We start from the raw sequence: 18,012 nt of genomic DNA on the forward strand, positions 1-18,012 counted from the left end.
AGAGATTTATGTATTTTTTGTCTGGAAAAAATCCTCCGATGACGCAAATATCGTCATTTTGCGTCATCGGAGGATTTTCTGGACAGAGGCTAAAGACTACAGCCAGTAGATGGCGTTGTTCCGCATGTTTTCAGCCCGCCCATACAGGGTTGGATCTCACTCACAGAATGTACACAGTGTCAGCCGTCTTTCTTTGGAAGCTAAGCTAGCAGGCTCTTGTTCTGTGGAGAAAGCTGAATAGTAGGAGAAAGCTGAGTAAGTAACCATCCTCCTTTCCCCGGACTTGTCCGGCGGGCGAGATCGTTCAAAATGTACGGGATTCAGCTTTTGCTTTCTGCGGTCGCCATTCATTGTTTAACGTTACATGCACACCTTTCAATCTAACTGAATTCATTCCGATTGGTGAATTTGAATGTAGTGTTTACATGAACGCTAAACAAGTGATCGGTTGATGTGCGTTTTACCATTGTTAAGAAAAATTCCCGCTCCTCCGTGAGAGATGCGAGACCCGGCGCGTCTCAGAAATCATTGCACCGGCCTCGCGCTGTTCTCCCGCGGCCGTCAGCCTTGTCCTGCTCGCCACTGTAAACATGAATGAATGGCGACTGTAGAACGCAAAAGCCGAATCCCGGACATTTTGGACGATCTCTAATCCCTCGCAAACTCATCACGTAGGCTAGCTATTGTTGTTGCTAGCCTACGCACTCTTACCGGTAGGCGTGGCCTCCTAAGGCAGCGAAGCAAGTGCATTCTGGGAGTTGTTGTCTTTCATCCACATAAGCCAAAAATACATTTTCTGGCTTTTCTCAGTCTAGAAAGCTCCAAATTCAAAAATTTCTTCACATTTCTTCTACTTAAATGACCTATTTTAAATACACATTCATCTTCCCAGAGGTGAAGTATCCCTTTAAATCCACTCATTACTTCAGCTTCAAAAGTCCACTTGATGTCACGGTGACGGATGACAAATGCAACTTTGCACATGTAACTTACATTCTGACTCGAGTTAACTCGCATAATAACTTTGACTGTTTGCCCTTTTGAACTATAATAACGATTGCTCGTTCAGTGCCATGACCGCTGACGTTATTTATTTGCTATCATCTCCGTGCTCTCTGCTCTGCATCGAGTCTGAATCTGACCACTAAAACTTTAAGATTAAACAAGACGGTTGTTAATTTATATTGTAAAATCTAAAGCGTGGTTTGGCGGTCCCTCACTGAAGCTCTGGTAACTGGTTGCCATAGAAACATGACACGCGCTTGAGACTGCACATGCGCGCTAGCTGGATCAACCTAAAATATGCTTTTTAACGCAATTTTGAGTGTCCTAATTTTACAAGTTGCAAGTTACAAAAAAACACAAGCAGTGTCTAATCACGACCGGGTTTTCTCCGAGTCTGATCTGATGACTCCGATCGCACGGGTATTACACACAATATTAAACAGACCCAGGACCCAAAGTAATAGATTCGGACCCGACCCGGACCTGGCTGATCATTTAAAATATAGACCCGAACCCGTACGGGTCCTGGGTCGGGTCTCGGGTTCACTGTGAAGACCTCTACCTGGAATAACATTCCTGTCCCAAAATTTAGTCCTTACCCTATCCCTACCCCTAAACCTAACCCTACCCATAACTTTTCCCTAAAATCAGAGGGAAATGATAGGTGAATGACACTGATGTTGAAGCACCTCACCCTGGTTCTAAGCCTAAACTTGTCATAAAAAGTAAACTTGTTCCTCAAATCTGATTGGTTGATTGGAAAGTTGTCCCTGGATCAACATGTGGTACTTGGTAAAATCACGTTCACCATCTTGGCATCTGTCGCTTTTTCTGTCGTTAGGAACTTTCTTGGTAAATGAATCGGCCAAAGTTTGTTGCGTGTGTTTTTTATTTTTATTTTACCCTGTCAGCTGCAGGCGCGTCGTGTTCGGCTGACTTGCGAAGCTTTTCATAACCGGTGATCAGCGCGAGATGCATGCTGGTTAGAAATGTGTCTAACTTAAATTAGATCCAGTTTATTAGCAACACTATGAACGAGCGTCAATCCCTCGATATCCGCCTGATCTCACAGGTGTCAAATCCACTACTAGAGGAGAAGAGAGATCTGTCCGTCTCGCCTGAACTTTCTTCACTCCTCCTCTCACTCCAGCACCTAGTCTCGCACAATTCAGGCAAAGCATCTCAAACAAGCCTATTGGATTGAGATTATTTTCTTGTCTTCCTATCATGCAGTAGAAAGAGCCCAGTTGATGTCACTTCCTGAGTGTCACAATTTTAAGAATTGTCAATTTTTATTTTCTGTTTGTGAAAGGAGGAAATCATGTCAGGAGTAACAGTGTTGAGTGAAACGTACAGTAGGACACAGATAATGCTAATAAAAATAGTTAATTTAAATCTAGTTAAAGCTGCGGCCAATTTACACTTTGAGCTTTTGAAGTTTCTACAGACACTGCAACGGTTGTGAAATGACGTCACATATTACAAATAATAATAACTAAACAATTAAAAATAAACAATCCACTCCACTTGAATGCTGAACGCTTGTGTTATTTCTCACAGAGTTTGTGTTTCTGAATAAGTAATATGCAATTTTCTACCCTGGTTTTGAGCCTAGCTCCTGAAACGCTCGGTTTTTATGGGTGTGCCGCATTGAAGACTTGGAAGTAAATGCCCACTGCTATAATTGGGTTACAGTTTTCCATATGAGTTTCAACTGACACCCGTCAGTACACGTGAGGGGACATGTAAGTCGGTGGGCGGGGCTAAACCGGCAGTGTTGAAGCAGGCGTTGATCATCTTCTGTGGAGGCGGGGTTTCATACCCTTTGACATCATAGATCCCCACTTTGAAAAACCTGTCATTCGCAGTGCCTGGTGTCAATAAAAGCTTTTATTGGACTAACAAGGAAGTTTTCAGTTCTGAAACTTAAAGGATATTCTTATAATATGATGACCTCTTATATGTCAAAAGCTCAAGGAACATTTGATTTCTCAGTTCATCACCCTACCCAGTTATTTTTCACCCAAAAATAATAATTGGAAGATAAATTTACCTCATTCATGGATGAATAAAGACATATAATCAATTTATAAAAAAGCATCAAATCATCATAATATTTTATAGCAGTTATCTACTTTCTACTATTACATCAGGGCTCACTTTCATGCCTTTTCACTTTATATTTCTCTCTTTTAACCCTTTTAATCCGGCTGTGTCGTCGCAGACACAAACCAGCAAGCTGTATTTATTTTACCGTAACTCTTCAACTGTTTACACTATCAAAACCATTCAAATTACTCATAAAAAAGACAACATGCGCTTTTCGGCAATATACGGCTTTATTGTGGTTATTGTAGGGATGGGCGATATATCGCATGACATTGTTAGGCGCATCTCATCAGTAAAGCCGGTTCCTTGATTAGTAGTAAATCGCCATCACCTGCTTTCAGATGGAGCGGCATTTACTACACAGAGCCGTAGTTCACTGACAAAGCTGAGCCATATCGCATTAATTATCACGGACGTATCGCCTGCGATAATTAATGCGATATGGCTCAGCTTGTCAGTTAACTATGGCTCTGTGTAGTAAATGCCGCTCCATCTGAAAGCAGGTGATGGGGATTTACTACTAATCAAGGAACCGGTTTTACTGACGAGATGCGCCTAACAATGTCATGCGATATATCGCCCATCCCTAGGTTATTGTCATGCTTCCTGTCAGTAAATGACAGCTGCTTTCTGGCAGAGCTGGAAGGAAGGATTTTCACAGAGAGATACAAAGCGCAGCCAGTTAGAGTGTTTCTGATTGCATAAAATAATAAAAGAAACTAACAAGTTCATGGCGAATGAAGTGGTAATGAATGAAATTAAATTTAATATTTTTTTTCTTTCCTCTCAGACCTGATGAAAGAGAGCAAGGAGAGTGAAGAACTGAGTGAAGTGAAGGAGGAGAGTGAAGAACTGAGTGAAGTGAAGGAGGAGAGTGAAGAACTGATGGAAGTGAAGGAGGAGAGTGAAGAACTGATGGAAGTGAAGGAAGAGAGTGAAGAACTGAGTGAAGTGAAGGAGGAGAGTGATGAACTGAGTGAAGTGACGGAGGAGAGTGAAGAACTGAGTGAAGTGGAGGAGGAGAGTGAAGAACTGAGTGAAGTGAAGGAGGAGAATGATGAACTGAGTGAAGTGAAGGAGGAGAGAGAAGAACTGATAGAAGTGAAGGAGGAGAGTGAAGAACTGAGTGAAGTGAAGGAGGAGAGTGAAGAACTGAGTGAAGTGAAGGAGGAGAATGATGAACTGAGTGAAGTGACGGAGGAGCGTGAAGAACTGAGTGAAGTGGAGGAGGAACCTGGAGAAAAACCCTTGAGTCGCTCAAAGAAAAGAGGAGCCAAGAAATCTTTCACCTGCACTCAGTGTGGAAAGAGCTTCACAACCAAACAAAATCTTGAGATTCACATGAGGATCCACACTGGAGAGAAGCCGTTCATGTGTGATCAGTGTGGAAAAACATTTCTTAGGTTATCAGACCTGAAGTCACACCTGACAGTTCATATGAAGGAGAGGCCACATTCATGTTCTGTGTGTGGAAAGAGTTTTTCATGGCTGCAATATTTACATAGACATGAGAAAATACACACTGGTGTGAGAGAGTACATGTGCTTTGAGTGTGAGAAGACTTTTACTACAGCAAGCAGTTTAAAACAGCACCAGAGAATTCACACTGGAGAAAAACCTTACAAGTGTTTACATTGTGACAAGAGATTCAGTCAGTCAACAGATCTGAAAAAACATGAGAGGATCCACACTGGAGAAAAACCTTACAAGTGTTCACACTGTGACAAGAGATTCAGTCTGTCAGCAGATCTGAAAACACATGAGATGTTCCACACTGGAGGAAAACCTTACAAGTGTTCACACTGTGACAAGAGATTCAGTGACTCATCATATCTGAAAACACATGAGAGGATCCACACTGGAGAAAAACCTTACAAGTGTTCACACTGTGACAAGAGATTCAGTCTGTCAGCATCTATGAAAACACATGAGAGGATCCACACTGGAGAGAAACCTTACAAGTGTTCACACTGTGACAAGAGATTCAGTCAGTCAGCAGATCTGAAAACACATGAGATGTTCCACACTGGAGGAAAACCTTACAAGTGTTCACACTGTGACAAGAGATTCAGTGACTCATCATATCTGAAAACACATGAGAGGATCCACACTGGAGAAAAACCTTACAAGTGTTCACACTGTGACAAGAGATTCAGTCGATCAGAACATCTGAAAACACATGAGAGGATCCACACTGGAGGAAAACCTTACAAGTGTTCACACTGTGACAAGAGATTCAGTGACTCATCATATCTGAAAACACATGAGAGGATCCACACTGGAGAAAAACCTTACAAGTGTTCACACTGTGACAAGAGATTCAGTCTGTCAGCAGATCTGAAAAGACATGAGGTGATCCACACTGGAGAAAAACCTTACAAGTGTTCACACTGTGACAAGAGATTCAGTCACTCATCATATCTGAAAAAACATGAGAGGATCCACAGCAGAGAGAAGCCGCACACGTGTGATCAGTGTGGGAAGAGTTTCTCTTTTAAAAGTGACCTGAAGCTACACATGAAGATCCATGCAGTGGAGAAACCACATCACCTCAGTCTGAGATCACTGTAGCTCATCTTTATGTGCTGAGAAACATGTTTTTTCTAAGTTAGTTTCCCAACAGCCACGATGAGCGACAGGACATTTTCACATTAACACAAATGTTCGGCACAAAATTCACATGAGATTTGTCTGTTCAGACCAATGCAAAAAAATGTCAGTAAATGCAGTGTAAATTTCTGACAGTAGGTGGCGCTCATGGAAAAGTGTAAAAACAACAACGCTGAGCAACTTTCTGTTTCTGACACCTGCTTGTCATGCTTGCTACAGACTGCAATTTTTGCCATTTCTATAAGATTATAAATCGCACTGTACGATATGTATCTAACAAACTTGGTATGACATTTTGGATGTAATGTAATATGGACATGGACGTAATGACATAATGGTGATTACTGTACTGTCCAAAATCTTACAATGTGCACCGGGCAAGAAAGAACATCAAACAGTATTTTCATGTCTTAAAACAGCCATTTCTATTGTTGTATTTGTCACTCATGCGCGTTGAATTTGTTTTGCAGTACCCGTGACCTTAGCGTTGCAAGCGCCAACACTATACTGTTTGAGCTACAGGAGAAGATAACTGACTAGAAGATAACAAGCCACCAAAATTCATCAACTAACCATTTAGAAATGTCCTGTTGCATTCTACATGTGGTCACTTCTTGAGTCTATCCATCATTCTCTGACTCTGGTTTGCAAAGGCAAATTTTTTTTTGAAATGTGTTTGTGTAAGGTAATGAAGAAAGCTGCGCCCCCAGTGCCTGAGTAGGACTGTCGCGATAACCGCAATATTGCAGTACCGCGCTACTGACAAGCCATCCGCAGAGGAATGCAAGTAACCGCAGCAACCGCGATATTTGCATGTTTTCTTTTTTTATAAGGCAATATCCTTCTTGTTTTGAACTCCGTGCATGTGTATTGAATGTTAACCCTCTGGGGACCAAGAACGCGCCGGCGCGTTTTGCTCGTTTTTTTTTTTTAGCAATGAAAATAAACACTAAATGCTCTGTTAATTTTGATCTTTCATTTTCGTGTAATACATCAATCGATCCTGTTCAGTTTCTATTTTTTTTCTGTATACTCACAATAAAAATAAAGTGTTTTGCTTTTTGACAAATAAAGAAAAATTAACATGATGCGATTTCTCCCTTCTCTCTGTCAGTAAACTCCCATTTGAAACGCGTTCGAAAATGATCTATAACTCCGCGAAAATTCAGTCAAACAGGCAAACAGACCCACGGGCATAAAGCTTGAGATCGCATCTGTTAAATGAAGTCATTTATATAAAAAACAAATATTCTCAGCTTCTGTAATCTGTATAAAAAGAGAGCGAATCCAGTCGAGCTCATTGCGAGCTAATTCACAGTAATGTGACCACTCCCCGGAGAGCGCGTGCTATTCAAACGCAAATTCTGAGGGGTGTGAAACGCCCACATCAGCTGTAAACAAAGCGCGTCGTGATCGAGTGAGGCATAATATAGCCTACCTTATGGAGAAAAGATTCCTCAGAACAGTGCTGATATGAGGAGCAATATCTCCTGATATGAGGAGCAGATTCCGCTGAGGAGTGAGGTAGGCTGTTTTCTTTTCTCACGTGTGGAATAACGTTATGGAATAACGTTAGTGTAGGCCTATGCAAACCGCAAAAAGATGAATCGCATTTCTATAATATGACTCGCCTTTCTGTGAGATGAATGTAGGGGACATATTTGTAAAGACTGTTTAGCCTAAATATGAATCGCGCGTCTGTGTGTGAAAGAATAAACTGCTTTGCTATAGCCTACTGAGATGAGTAAAAATCGAATGGAATAATATTGTTATGTTGAAATAAAATGTATTTGTATAATCAACGTATTAAACTGCAAAAAAAAAATACTATTTTTGTCAAAAATAAATTCATAGACTAAGATGTTAGATGTTCCAATGTTGGCTATATTCAAACTAATGAATACATATGATAAAATGTAGGCCTATAATCTTTTTTTTATATATAGGCTATATATATATAAAGAAAGAGTACAGTTGAAATATTGTTGAAATTGTAATTATTGTTGTAATTGTAAAATTTTTAATAAAATAGTAAAACATATTTACAAGAGAGATGTAAGCGAAATCTTAAATGGTCAATATAAGTCTTCTAAATACATCTTTTGTCCTTGCATTGTGGCTCAGTCAGTGTCACACCTGAATGAATGGCTAATTATGCAGAGTCATTATTCAGAGTGGGTGGGACACCTTAATCTAAGGTGTAAACTACTCCTCCCCCTCGCATATTGCCTTTCCAAGCAAAACCTGTTTTACACCATTTAAATCAATGTATTTTTTTTTGTGAACGATAAAGCAAGGCTATTTTTACATCATTTTAAAGCTAGAACTAAAAGGGAAAACATCCATTAGTCAAAAGTCTTGTGGACACATATTTAATATGTGTTTTGTGTTCTTAATTCAGCAAGTTTCATTTTAATTTTTTCCAATAACCACGCATAAACATTATTCTCTTAAAAATACAAACATCTACATACACGTTGCTCGCATATTATGGTAGCCCTGTTTGTGCTATATAGAGTGAATTTACACCTTTGCCATTAACATGTTTATAATTAACTGAAAAAAGCACAAATGTCAAGGCATGTCAGAACATCTCAAGGACCCCAAAAACAGCTTGGTCCCCAGAGGGTTAAATAAGTTAATAAGGATAACAAGACTGTTTTTATCATGGGTATTTGTACAGAGGCTTTGTGGATTTGCACTTAAGCCTAAACAGACAGTGAATGAGAGTGATCGACTTAGCGCGGGCGATTACCTGTGTCTGTCTTTGAGGTCAAGTCATATAAATTTCTGAAAAGGTTGCTGTGCCCAAGGAAAGCAAAATATGTTGGGTCATCCTTTTAACGTTTAAAGGGATACTCCACTTTTTTTTGGAAATAGGCTCAGTTTACTACTCCCCCAGAGTTAAACAGTTGAGTTTTACCATTTTCGATTCCATTCAGCCGATCTCCGGGTCTGGCGGTACCACTTTTAGCATAGCTTAGCATAGGTCATTGAATCGGACAAGACCATTAGCATCTCTCAAAAAAATGACCAAAGAGTTTAGATAATTTTCCTATTTAAAACTTGACTCTTCTGTAGTTACATTGTGTACTAAGACCGACGGAAAATGAAAAGGTTTGATTTTCTAGGTGGATATGGCTAGGAACTATACTCTCATTCCTGCTTAATAATCAAGAAACTTTGCTGCCATACTATGAGTGCAGCAGGCATAATGATGACGCTGTGCTCTTTTAGAAATTTTCAGCTGTTTCATGGTACAATTCAGCACAAGTGGACCTATGAAACTCAAGATATTGGGGGGCTCAACTCAGGGGGGCCACTCACCCGTATCTTTCCAAAAACTCACCCATCCATATCTTGACGCCTCGTAATGCTAGATACACGGGACCAAGTCCAATAGACCAGTTGTGGCCCAATTGCTATGCCCACAATACTTGAGCTCAATAGGGGCAGAAATAAGGGTGGTGCACTACCATTTCTCGGCACCTGGTGGCGCTAGAGAGATGAGACTGAGCCCATTCCACCGCGCATGGACCAGTTAGTACACTTACCGAGTTTCAACTCCCTAACTTAAGATATTGGGGGCACTCACCCATATCTTTCTGAAAACTCACCCGTATCTTTCCAACAACTTACCCGGCAATATCTCAGCGCCTGGTGGCTATGATTTAAGCAATAAAACGTTTAGGGTTATGAAATATGACCAATAATGCACTGACCACGGACAGCCTAAAGAGGTCACATCAAATAAGTTACAGCCCAGCCAACATGTATATGTGGGCCCCACATGGTTTATGCTTGGGCTACGTGGGTACCAAGTGGGCATGGTCCCAAAATGGGCATCTTATCTGGGGCCCACTTGGGTCAGCTAAGTAGGTCCCACATGGGCAAAAACAGGTGGGCTCCCCATGTGGGTCCTAGTTGGGTCACTAATGGGAAATGAGTGCATGGGCTCAAAATGGGCAACACAAATGGGGCCCATTTGGGTTTATCAAATGGGTTAGACATTGGCAAACACAATCAGTCCCATATAGGCTGCCTACATGGGCCCAAGGTAGTACCCACATAGGTAATCTCTATATGGGTTATGCATAGGGCAAAGATATGGGGCCCACTTTGATAAACCATATGGGTCAGACATGGGAAAACACAATCAGTCCTATATAGGCTGCCTACATGGGCCCAAGGTGGTACCCACATAGGTAATCTCTATATGGGCCCTGAATGGGGAAATACATATGGGGCCCGCTTGGCCAAACCATATGTGTCAGACATGGGCAAACACAATCAGTCCCATATAAGCTGCCAACATGGGCCCAAAGTAGATCCCACATAGGTAATCTCTATATGGGTTATGAATGGGGAAAATATATGGGGCCCACTTTGATAAACCATATGGGTCAGACATGGGCAAACACAATCAGTCCTATATAGGCTGCCAACATGAGCCCAAGGTGGTACCCACATAGGTAATCTCTATATGGGTTATGAATGGGGAAATACATATGGGGCCCACTTTGATTAACCATATGTGTCAGACATGGGCAAACACAATCAGTCCCATATAGGCTGCCAACATGAGCCCAAGGTGGTACCCACATAGGTAATCTCTATATGGGTTCTGAATGGGGAAATACATATGGGGCCCGCTTGGCCAAACCATATGTGTCAGACATGGGCAAACACAATCAGTCCCATATAGGCTGCCAACATGGGCCCAAGGTGGTACCCACATAGGTAATCTCTATATGGATCATGAATAGGAAAAACATATGGGGCCCACTTTGATAAACCATATGTGTCAGACATGGGCAAACACAATCATTCCTATATAGGCTGCCTACATGGGCCCAAGGTGGTATCCACAAAGGTAATCTCTATATGGGTTATGAATGGGAAATACATATGGGGCCCACTTTGATAAACCATATGGGTCAAACATGGGCAAACACAATCAGTCCTATATAGGCTGCCAACATGAGCCCAAGGTGGTACCCACATAGGTAATCTCTATATGGGTTCTGAATGGGGAAATACATATGGGTCCCGCTTGGCCAAACCATATGTGTCAGACATGGGCAAACACAATCAGTCCCATATAGGCTGCCAACATGGGCCCAAGGTGGTACCCACATAGGTAATCTCTATATGGGTTATGAATGGGAAAAACATATGGGGCCCACTTTGATAAACCATATGGGTCAGACATGGGCAAACACAATCAGTCCTATATAGGCTGCCAACATGAGCCCAAGATGGTACCCACATAGGTTATCTCTATATGGGTTATGAATTGGGAAATACATATGGGGCCCGCTTGGCCAAACCATATGTGTCAGACATGGGCAAACACAATCAGTCCCATATAGGCTGCCAACATGGGCCCAGGTGGTACCCACATAGATAATCTTGATATGGGTTATGAATGGGAAAAACATATGGGGTCCACTTTGATAAACCATATGTGTCAGGCATGGGCAAACACAATCAGTCTCATATAGGCTGCCTACATGGGCCCAAGGTAGTATCCACATAGGTAATCTCTATATGGGTTCTGAATGGGGAAAAACATATGGGGCCCACTTTGATAAACCATATGGGTCAGACATGGGCAAACACAATCAGTCCTATATAGGCTGCCAACATGAGCCCAAGGTGGTACCCACATAGGTAATCTCTATATGGGTTCTGAATGGGAAAATACATATGGGGCCCACTTTGATAAACCATATGTGTCAGACATGGGCAAACACAATCAGTCCCATATAGGCTGCCTACATGAGCCCAAGATGGTACCCACATAGGTAATCTCTACATGGGTTACGAGTGGGGAAAACATATGGGGTCCACTTTGATAAACTATATGTGTCAGACATGGGCAAACACAATCAGTCTCATATAGGCTGCCTACATGGGCCCAAGGTGGTATCCACATAGGTAATCTCTATATGGGTTATGAATGGGAAAAACATATGGGGCCTACTTTGATAAACCATATGGGTCAGACATGGACAAACACAATCAGTCCTATATAGGCTGCCAACATGAGCCCAAGATGGTACCCACATAGGTAATCTCTATATGGGTTACGAATGGGGAAATACATTCAAGTATAATTGTAAATATAATGAATTTTGTAGTAAATATAAATTAGACTTAGACTTTAGACTTTATTTGTCCCCATAGGGCAATTGGTTTTGCAGCAAGATAAACACAGGACAGTCACAGATGCACAAATACAAGACAAAAACACATAAGAAATACTTAATGTAACAGGCCCTTGTTAAAATAACATCTGACAATTCATAGTATAGCCACATTTCCATAACCATCCCCATTTCGGCAACAACATCATCAAAAACAAGCAATACTATACATATTATAATAATAATAACCCCAAGATGGTTGGAAGAAAATTGAAAATTGTGCATCTGTAAATTACATCATAAACTATACACTTGTAAATAACATATCTTCACAATCATTAAAACAATTATATACAGTATATTTGTAATTTATAATCTTTGTTATAATACCACTAACAGTTGACCGTGGAATATTTAGTAGTGAGGAAATTTCACAAATGCACTTATTACACAGGTGGAAACCTGGTACCACGCTTGAATTCACTGAGCTCCTGAAAGCGACCTATTCTTTCGCAAATGTTTGTAGAAAAGTCTGCATGCCTGCCTAGTGCTTGATTTTATACAACTGTGGCCATGGAAGTGATTGAAACACCCGAATTCAATGATTTGGAGGGGTGTCCCAATACTTTTGGCAATATAGTGCATGTGGTTACAGTATAGGCCATGGCTCTTCAAATCCAGTCCTGGAGTGTTGGTGTTCAGCAGACATTAGTTCCAACCCATGACTTTAAATATTCAAAGTGTCAACTTTTAGTGGTCTTATTTTGTGAGTTACTGCAAAATGCTTATCTCCATATAGTTATTTTAAAATCTATACAAATGGTTCAAAATATCCAGAACATGGCCACTGTACAATATGAAGAATGGGTTACAGAAGCTATCAAATTCTGTCTATCAAAATCTATCATATTAATGGAATTATAATGGCTTAGAGATGGGTAGAAGAAATCAAACCCCTAGCAACAGCCCTTATTCAATGGATATACTCCAGAGTTTTCTGGTCAGTCGGTTAGTGACAATGTTCTGATTTTGAATATTGGGGTTAGGGTTAGGGTTTTGATTATTGAGAGGAACACATCAGTTCAGATGATGAAATAGCCCAAGTAAAGAAAGATAGAATAGAAATTCATGGTTTGAAGGGAAAATCCAATGTAAATTCAGAAATCATATTTGCATCATATACAGGTGTACAGAATAAAGTGCAGTTTCATTCATTTAGCATATTGTGTTTTGTGTTCAGTTTTCTTTTGAGGCCAACAGTACAGACTTTTCTTTTCAGTCATAGTTGGCACATGACTGACCCTCAAAGTTGAAATATGGTTGAAATAATGTCAGTTGTTGTTTTAATGTTGTCACAATGAAACGTTTAATACTAAAGAGTTGAAAAGTTTTATATATATATATATATATATATATATATATATATATATATATATATATATATATATATAATCTGTATGTTGAATCAATGTCATGTCTTCAAGGAATACATTTGAATTATTATTATTTCTAATTATTATTTTGTTATTTTAGCATTGTATGATATTTTGATCAAAACACCACTTCAAAAATCAAAATTTTTGTTAAAATATAATCATATTATTAACAATAATAATAATAATAATAATAATAATAATGGATATAATTTCAATCTCAAGAGAGAAGTGCAGCAGAAACTTTTTTGCTTTGTGTGATTTTGTTTGGACTTACAATTTTGTGTTTGCCTAAAGCTTACCATGCAGGATTGCAAATATAGTATAAATACAACTAAACACACATTTATTTAAAAAAAACAAAAAAAAAAAAACACTATATATATATATATTTTCCATTACCACGCTGAAAAAAATGCTATTGTTTGTTTCACCTTCTTTGATCATGATTGGTTAATATGACTGTCATCTACGTAACTGGCCAATGACAACCGTGCGCGCCTTTTTACTGGTCAAGTTTGAAAATATGATGACGACGTGTGTGTGCTACTGCTCGGCAAGATTACTCGGTCTTTCCTTATGCCTGTTAAATTATTATTTTAAACTAATTTGCGTTGTGACATGTAAACGGAGGAGAACAGAAGCTGATATGTGAACACAGAGGAAGGTCGGTCTGGATGTGTGAGTCCTGCAAACATTTTGGTGATATCAGGTAAAAGAAAATTTTTCAGTCTCTATTACGTAGTTATGTTTCGTGTTCATGTCCTATATCAGTTTAGAAAAAACAGAGATCAATTAATATATATTTAAACGTTTAGGCTTTACATTAAAATAAGTGGATAAGAATGTTAGCCTATAGTTCGCGTCTGAACGCGTTGTTGTCTTTGGAGCTCCATCGATTTGATTTATAATTCTTGATTTTACTCTTTAAACTTACTTACAACAAACATCTTCTACTTTTCCTCACCGAGAAGCACTACTGGCTGCTCAAACCTCATAGTTACAACACGGACTGTTGAGCAGACGTGTCTCAAGCCTGTTAGTGATCCAACGCTGGATACTCTTATAGGTTACGTCCGTGGATCACGGCTGAACGCGTCTTCTCAACACACACTTACAAACATTTATTTACTTATTTTTTCGCCTATCGTGCGTCTACTCTACACCCGTACCGCTAAAAGACGGATTATATCTAAGACGTTAGTCAGAAATTAGTATTAATATTGATAGCATCACTGGTAGCGTCGTTGCTAACTTACTGTCCACCTGTTAAAATGGCGAATATATCAGATGTAAGTAGTCTACCTTTTGGTGCAGGTGAGGACACATTTGAGCTGCACGCGGTGCAGTCTGAGCTGGAAGCTGTTGAGAAACAGATCCACGACCTTTTAGCGAGACAAGCCGAGCTAATAGACCGGCGATTAGCTCTTGAATCATCTCGCGCCGCCGCCGCCGATGCTCACAAATCAGAGATTAATGTTACTAACCCGCTGACCTCGTCTACTCCGTGCGTTACTCAGCATCAGTCCCGAGCGTCGAGGTCACGACCAGCCATGATCTCGTTCACTCCGGCTCCAACACGCCATCACGAAGCCTGGATATTTCTGCAGCGGAAGACACGAGTCAGGTCTAGACCAAGACCCTCTCTGACCCTCCCGGTTTTCGAGTTATCTACACAAAACCGCTTCTCCCCTCTTCGCGAAACAGAACGCGATGCTGTGATCATCGGTGATTCCATCGTTCGACACGTACACGCTACATTAGGTAAAAATAAGGTGCACAGTCACTGCTTTCCTGGTGCTCGTGTTTCTGAAATCGCTGCTCGCGTCCCCGAGATTCTGAACGAGCGCGTCGGAACCGTGGTCCAGCACGCGGGAGGGGCAGACATCAGGCTGCGCAAGACGGAGGTTCTGAAGAAAGACTTCAGGAATCTGATCGATACGGTACGCAGCACATCGCCTGAAATAACGATTATTGTGTCAGGACCGCTTCCCACGTACCGACTAGGCAATGAAAAGTTTAGCAGATTATTCGCGCTAAATGAATGGTTAATATCATGGTGCAATGAGCAGAAACTGCTCTTTGTAAATAATTGGAATCTGTTTTGGGAGCGTCCTAGGCTTTACCGTGCTGATGGCTTACACCCAAACAGATTCGGATCGGATCTTCTGTCAGATAACATCTCCAAAATGTTAAATACCTTTTGACTAGTAACCAAAAGTCCAAATCATAGTCTCTGCTGCACCAAATTAACTGATATAAATACTAGTGTAGAACATTGCATAGAAATTGTGTCTATTCCTCGTTTAGTGAGATCAAATAATAAATCTACTGCAGGATCTAGGAAAAATCTAATTGTTATTAAAACAGAAAATGTTGCTATTAGTAAACAAAAACAATTTCTAAAGCTAGGTCTTTTAAACATTAGATCACTCACACCTAAGGCAGTTATTGTAAATGAAATAGTCACAGATAATAGCTTCGATGTACTTTGCCTTACTGAAACCTGGCTTAAACCAAATGATTATTTCGGTTTAAATGAGTCTACTCCATCAGGATACTCCTACAAACATGAGCCCCGTCTGATTGGTCGTGGCGGCGGTATTGCAACAATCTATAGAGATTTTCTTAGTGTTACTCAGAAAACGGGTTATAAGTTTATTTCATTTGAAGTACTTGTACTAAATGTTACGCTCTTAGACGCTAGAAAAACATCCCTATTATCTTTAGCCTTGGCTACCGTATATAGACCGCCTGGGCCTTACGCTGATTTCCTAAAAGAATTTGTAGATTTTCTCTCAGACCTATTGGTCAATGTCGATAATGCATTAATTGTTGGAGATTTTAACATACACGTAGATAATTAAAATGATGCGTTAGGGGCTGCGTTTATCGATTTATTAAACTCCTTTGGGGTTAAGCAAAACGTTACCGGACCAACTCATCGTTTTAATCATACACTCGATTTAATTATATCACTTGGAACCGATCCAACCGATATAGATATCATTCCACAAAGTGATGATGTCACTGACCATTACATGGTAACTTGCATATTACGTACCCCTGTAATATATCATGCTGCGCCGCGTTATCGATTAGGCAGAACAATCCTTCCATCCACCATAGATAATTTTTCAAATTGCTTATCGGATCTGTCTCAGCTGCTGTCTGAACCTAAACAAACAGATGAACTAGAGGAACTAACCAGCACTATGAGCACCATTCTCTCTGGAAAATTGGATATTGTTGCACCTATGAGACTAAAAAAGGTCAGAGAGAAAATTAAAGTACCATGGTACAACAATACTACGCGTGTTCTAAAGAGAGAAACTCGTAATTTAGAGCGTAAATGGAAACAAACTAATTTAGAGGTTTTTAGAATCGCTTGGAAAGACAGTACGTCACGTTATAAAAAGGCCCTAAAAGCGGCCAGGGCTGAGCATCTCCGCAAACTAATAGAAAATAACCAAAACAATCCTAGGTTTTTATTTAACACCGTGGCTAGACTAACAAATAAACAAGCGTCACCTGAACAAAATATTCCGTTACAGTTTAGTAGTAATGATTTCATGAAATTTTTCACTGAGAAAATAGAAAACATCAGAACCACAATTGTAAACGTTCAATCCTCAATCGCGCCTTATAATTCAGCCTCGATTATCACCCCGCAAGAAAAATTACAGTGCTTTACAACTATAGAACAAATAGAGTTAAATAAACTTATCACTTCCTCTAAAACAACAACATGTTTATTAGATCCCATACCAACTAAACTACTGAAAGAAGTGTTACCTGTAGTGGAAGAGCCTCTCCTCAATATTATTAACTCATCTTTAACTTTAGGTCATGTTCCAAAAACATTTAAACTGGCAGTTATAAAACCTCTCATTAAGAAACCACAATTAGACCCAAATAATCTAGCAAATTATAGACCCATTTCAAATCTTCCTTTTATGTCCAAAATACTAGAAAAAGTTGTGTCCGCCCAACTAGGCTCTTTCTTACAAGAAAATGACATCTATGAAAAGTTTCAGTCTGGGTTCAGGCCGCATCATAGCACTGAAACTGCGCTCGTTAAAATCACAAATGATTTACTCTTAGCTTCTGACCAAGGCTGTATCTCAATATTAGTTTTACTTGATCTTAGTGCTGCGTTCGATACTATAGATCATACAATACTCTTAGATCGACTACAAAATTATACCGGTGTTCAAGGACAAGCATTAAGCTGGTTCAGATCATACCTATCTGACCGATACCATTTTGTCTATTTAAATGGAGAAAAATCGATCATAACTCCAGTAAACTATGGAGTGCCGCAAGGATCTGTGTTAGGCCCTCTATTATTCTCAATATATATGCTGCCACTTGGAAATATTATAAGGAAACATGGAATTAGTTTCCATTGTTATGCTGATGACACTCAAATATATATTTCATCACGGCCGGATGAAAACGCTAAATTATCCAAATTGACAGAGTGTGTTAAAGATATAAAAGATTGGATGACGCGCAATTTTCTTTTATTAAATCCAGACAAGACAGAGGTACTACTTGTCGGTTCAAAAAACCGCCCACAAAACCTCTTACAATACAACTTTAACATAGTAGGATGTCCCGTTACTTTATCCTCTACTGTAAAAGACCTGGGTGTTATATTAGATTGTAACCTGTCTTTTGAAAATCATATTTCATATGTTACA

General features: G+C 39.9%; 3 protein-coding genes across 6 annotated transcripts in view; all 3 read left to right on the forward strand.

The window, feature by feature from the left end:
- Positions 1-7,533, forward strand: part of LOC307156000 (uncharacterized protein) — a 279,400-nt gene extending 271,867 nt beyond the window's left edge. For all 3 annotated transcript variants that reach the window (XM_079867152.1, XM_079867150.1, XM_079867151.1), the window contains one exon: positions 3,905-7,533. In XM_079867152.1, coding sequence (XP_079723278.1) covers positions 3,910-5,685 — 1,776 coding nt within the window. In that variant the 5' untranslated portion in view covers positions 3,905-3,909 and the 3' untranslated portion in view covers positions 5,686-7,533. The remainder of the gene's footprint in view (positions 1-3,904) is intronic.
- Positions 1-18,012, forward strand: part of LOC307156367 (uncharacterized protein) — a 1,306,365-nt gene that overhangs the window by 1,104,130 nt on the left and 184,223 nt on the right. The gene's annotated exons all lie outside the window — the stretch shown is intronic.
- LOC307156254 (uncharacterized protein) overlaps positions 1-18,012 on the forward strand; it is a 166,677-nt gene that overhangs the window by 34,418 nt on the left and 114,247 nt on the right. The gene's annotated exons all lie outside the window — the stretch shown is intronic.

Source organism: Squalius cephalus, assembly GCF_949319135.1.
Source record: "Squalius cephalus genome assembly, chromosome: 1".
NCBI lineage: Eukaryota > Metazoa > Chordata > Actinopteri > Cypriniformes > Leuciscidae > Squalius > Squalius cephalus.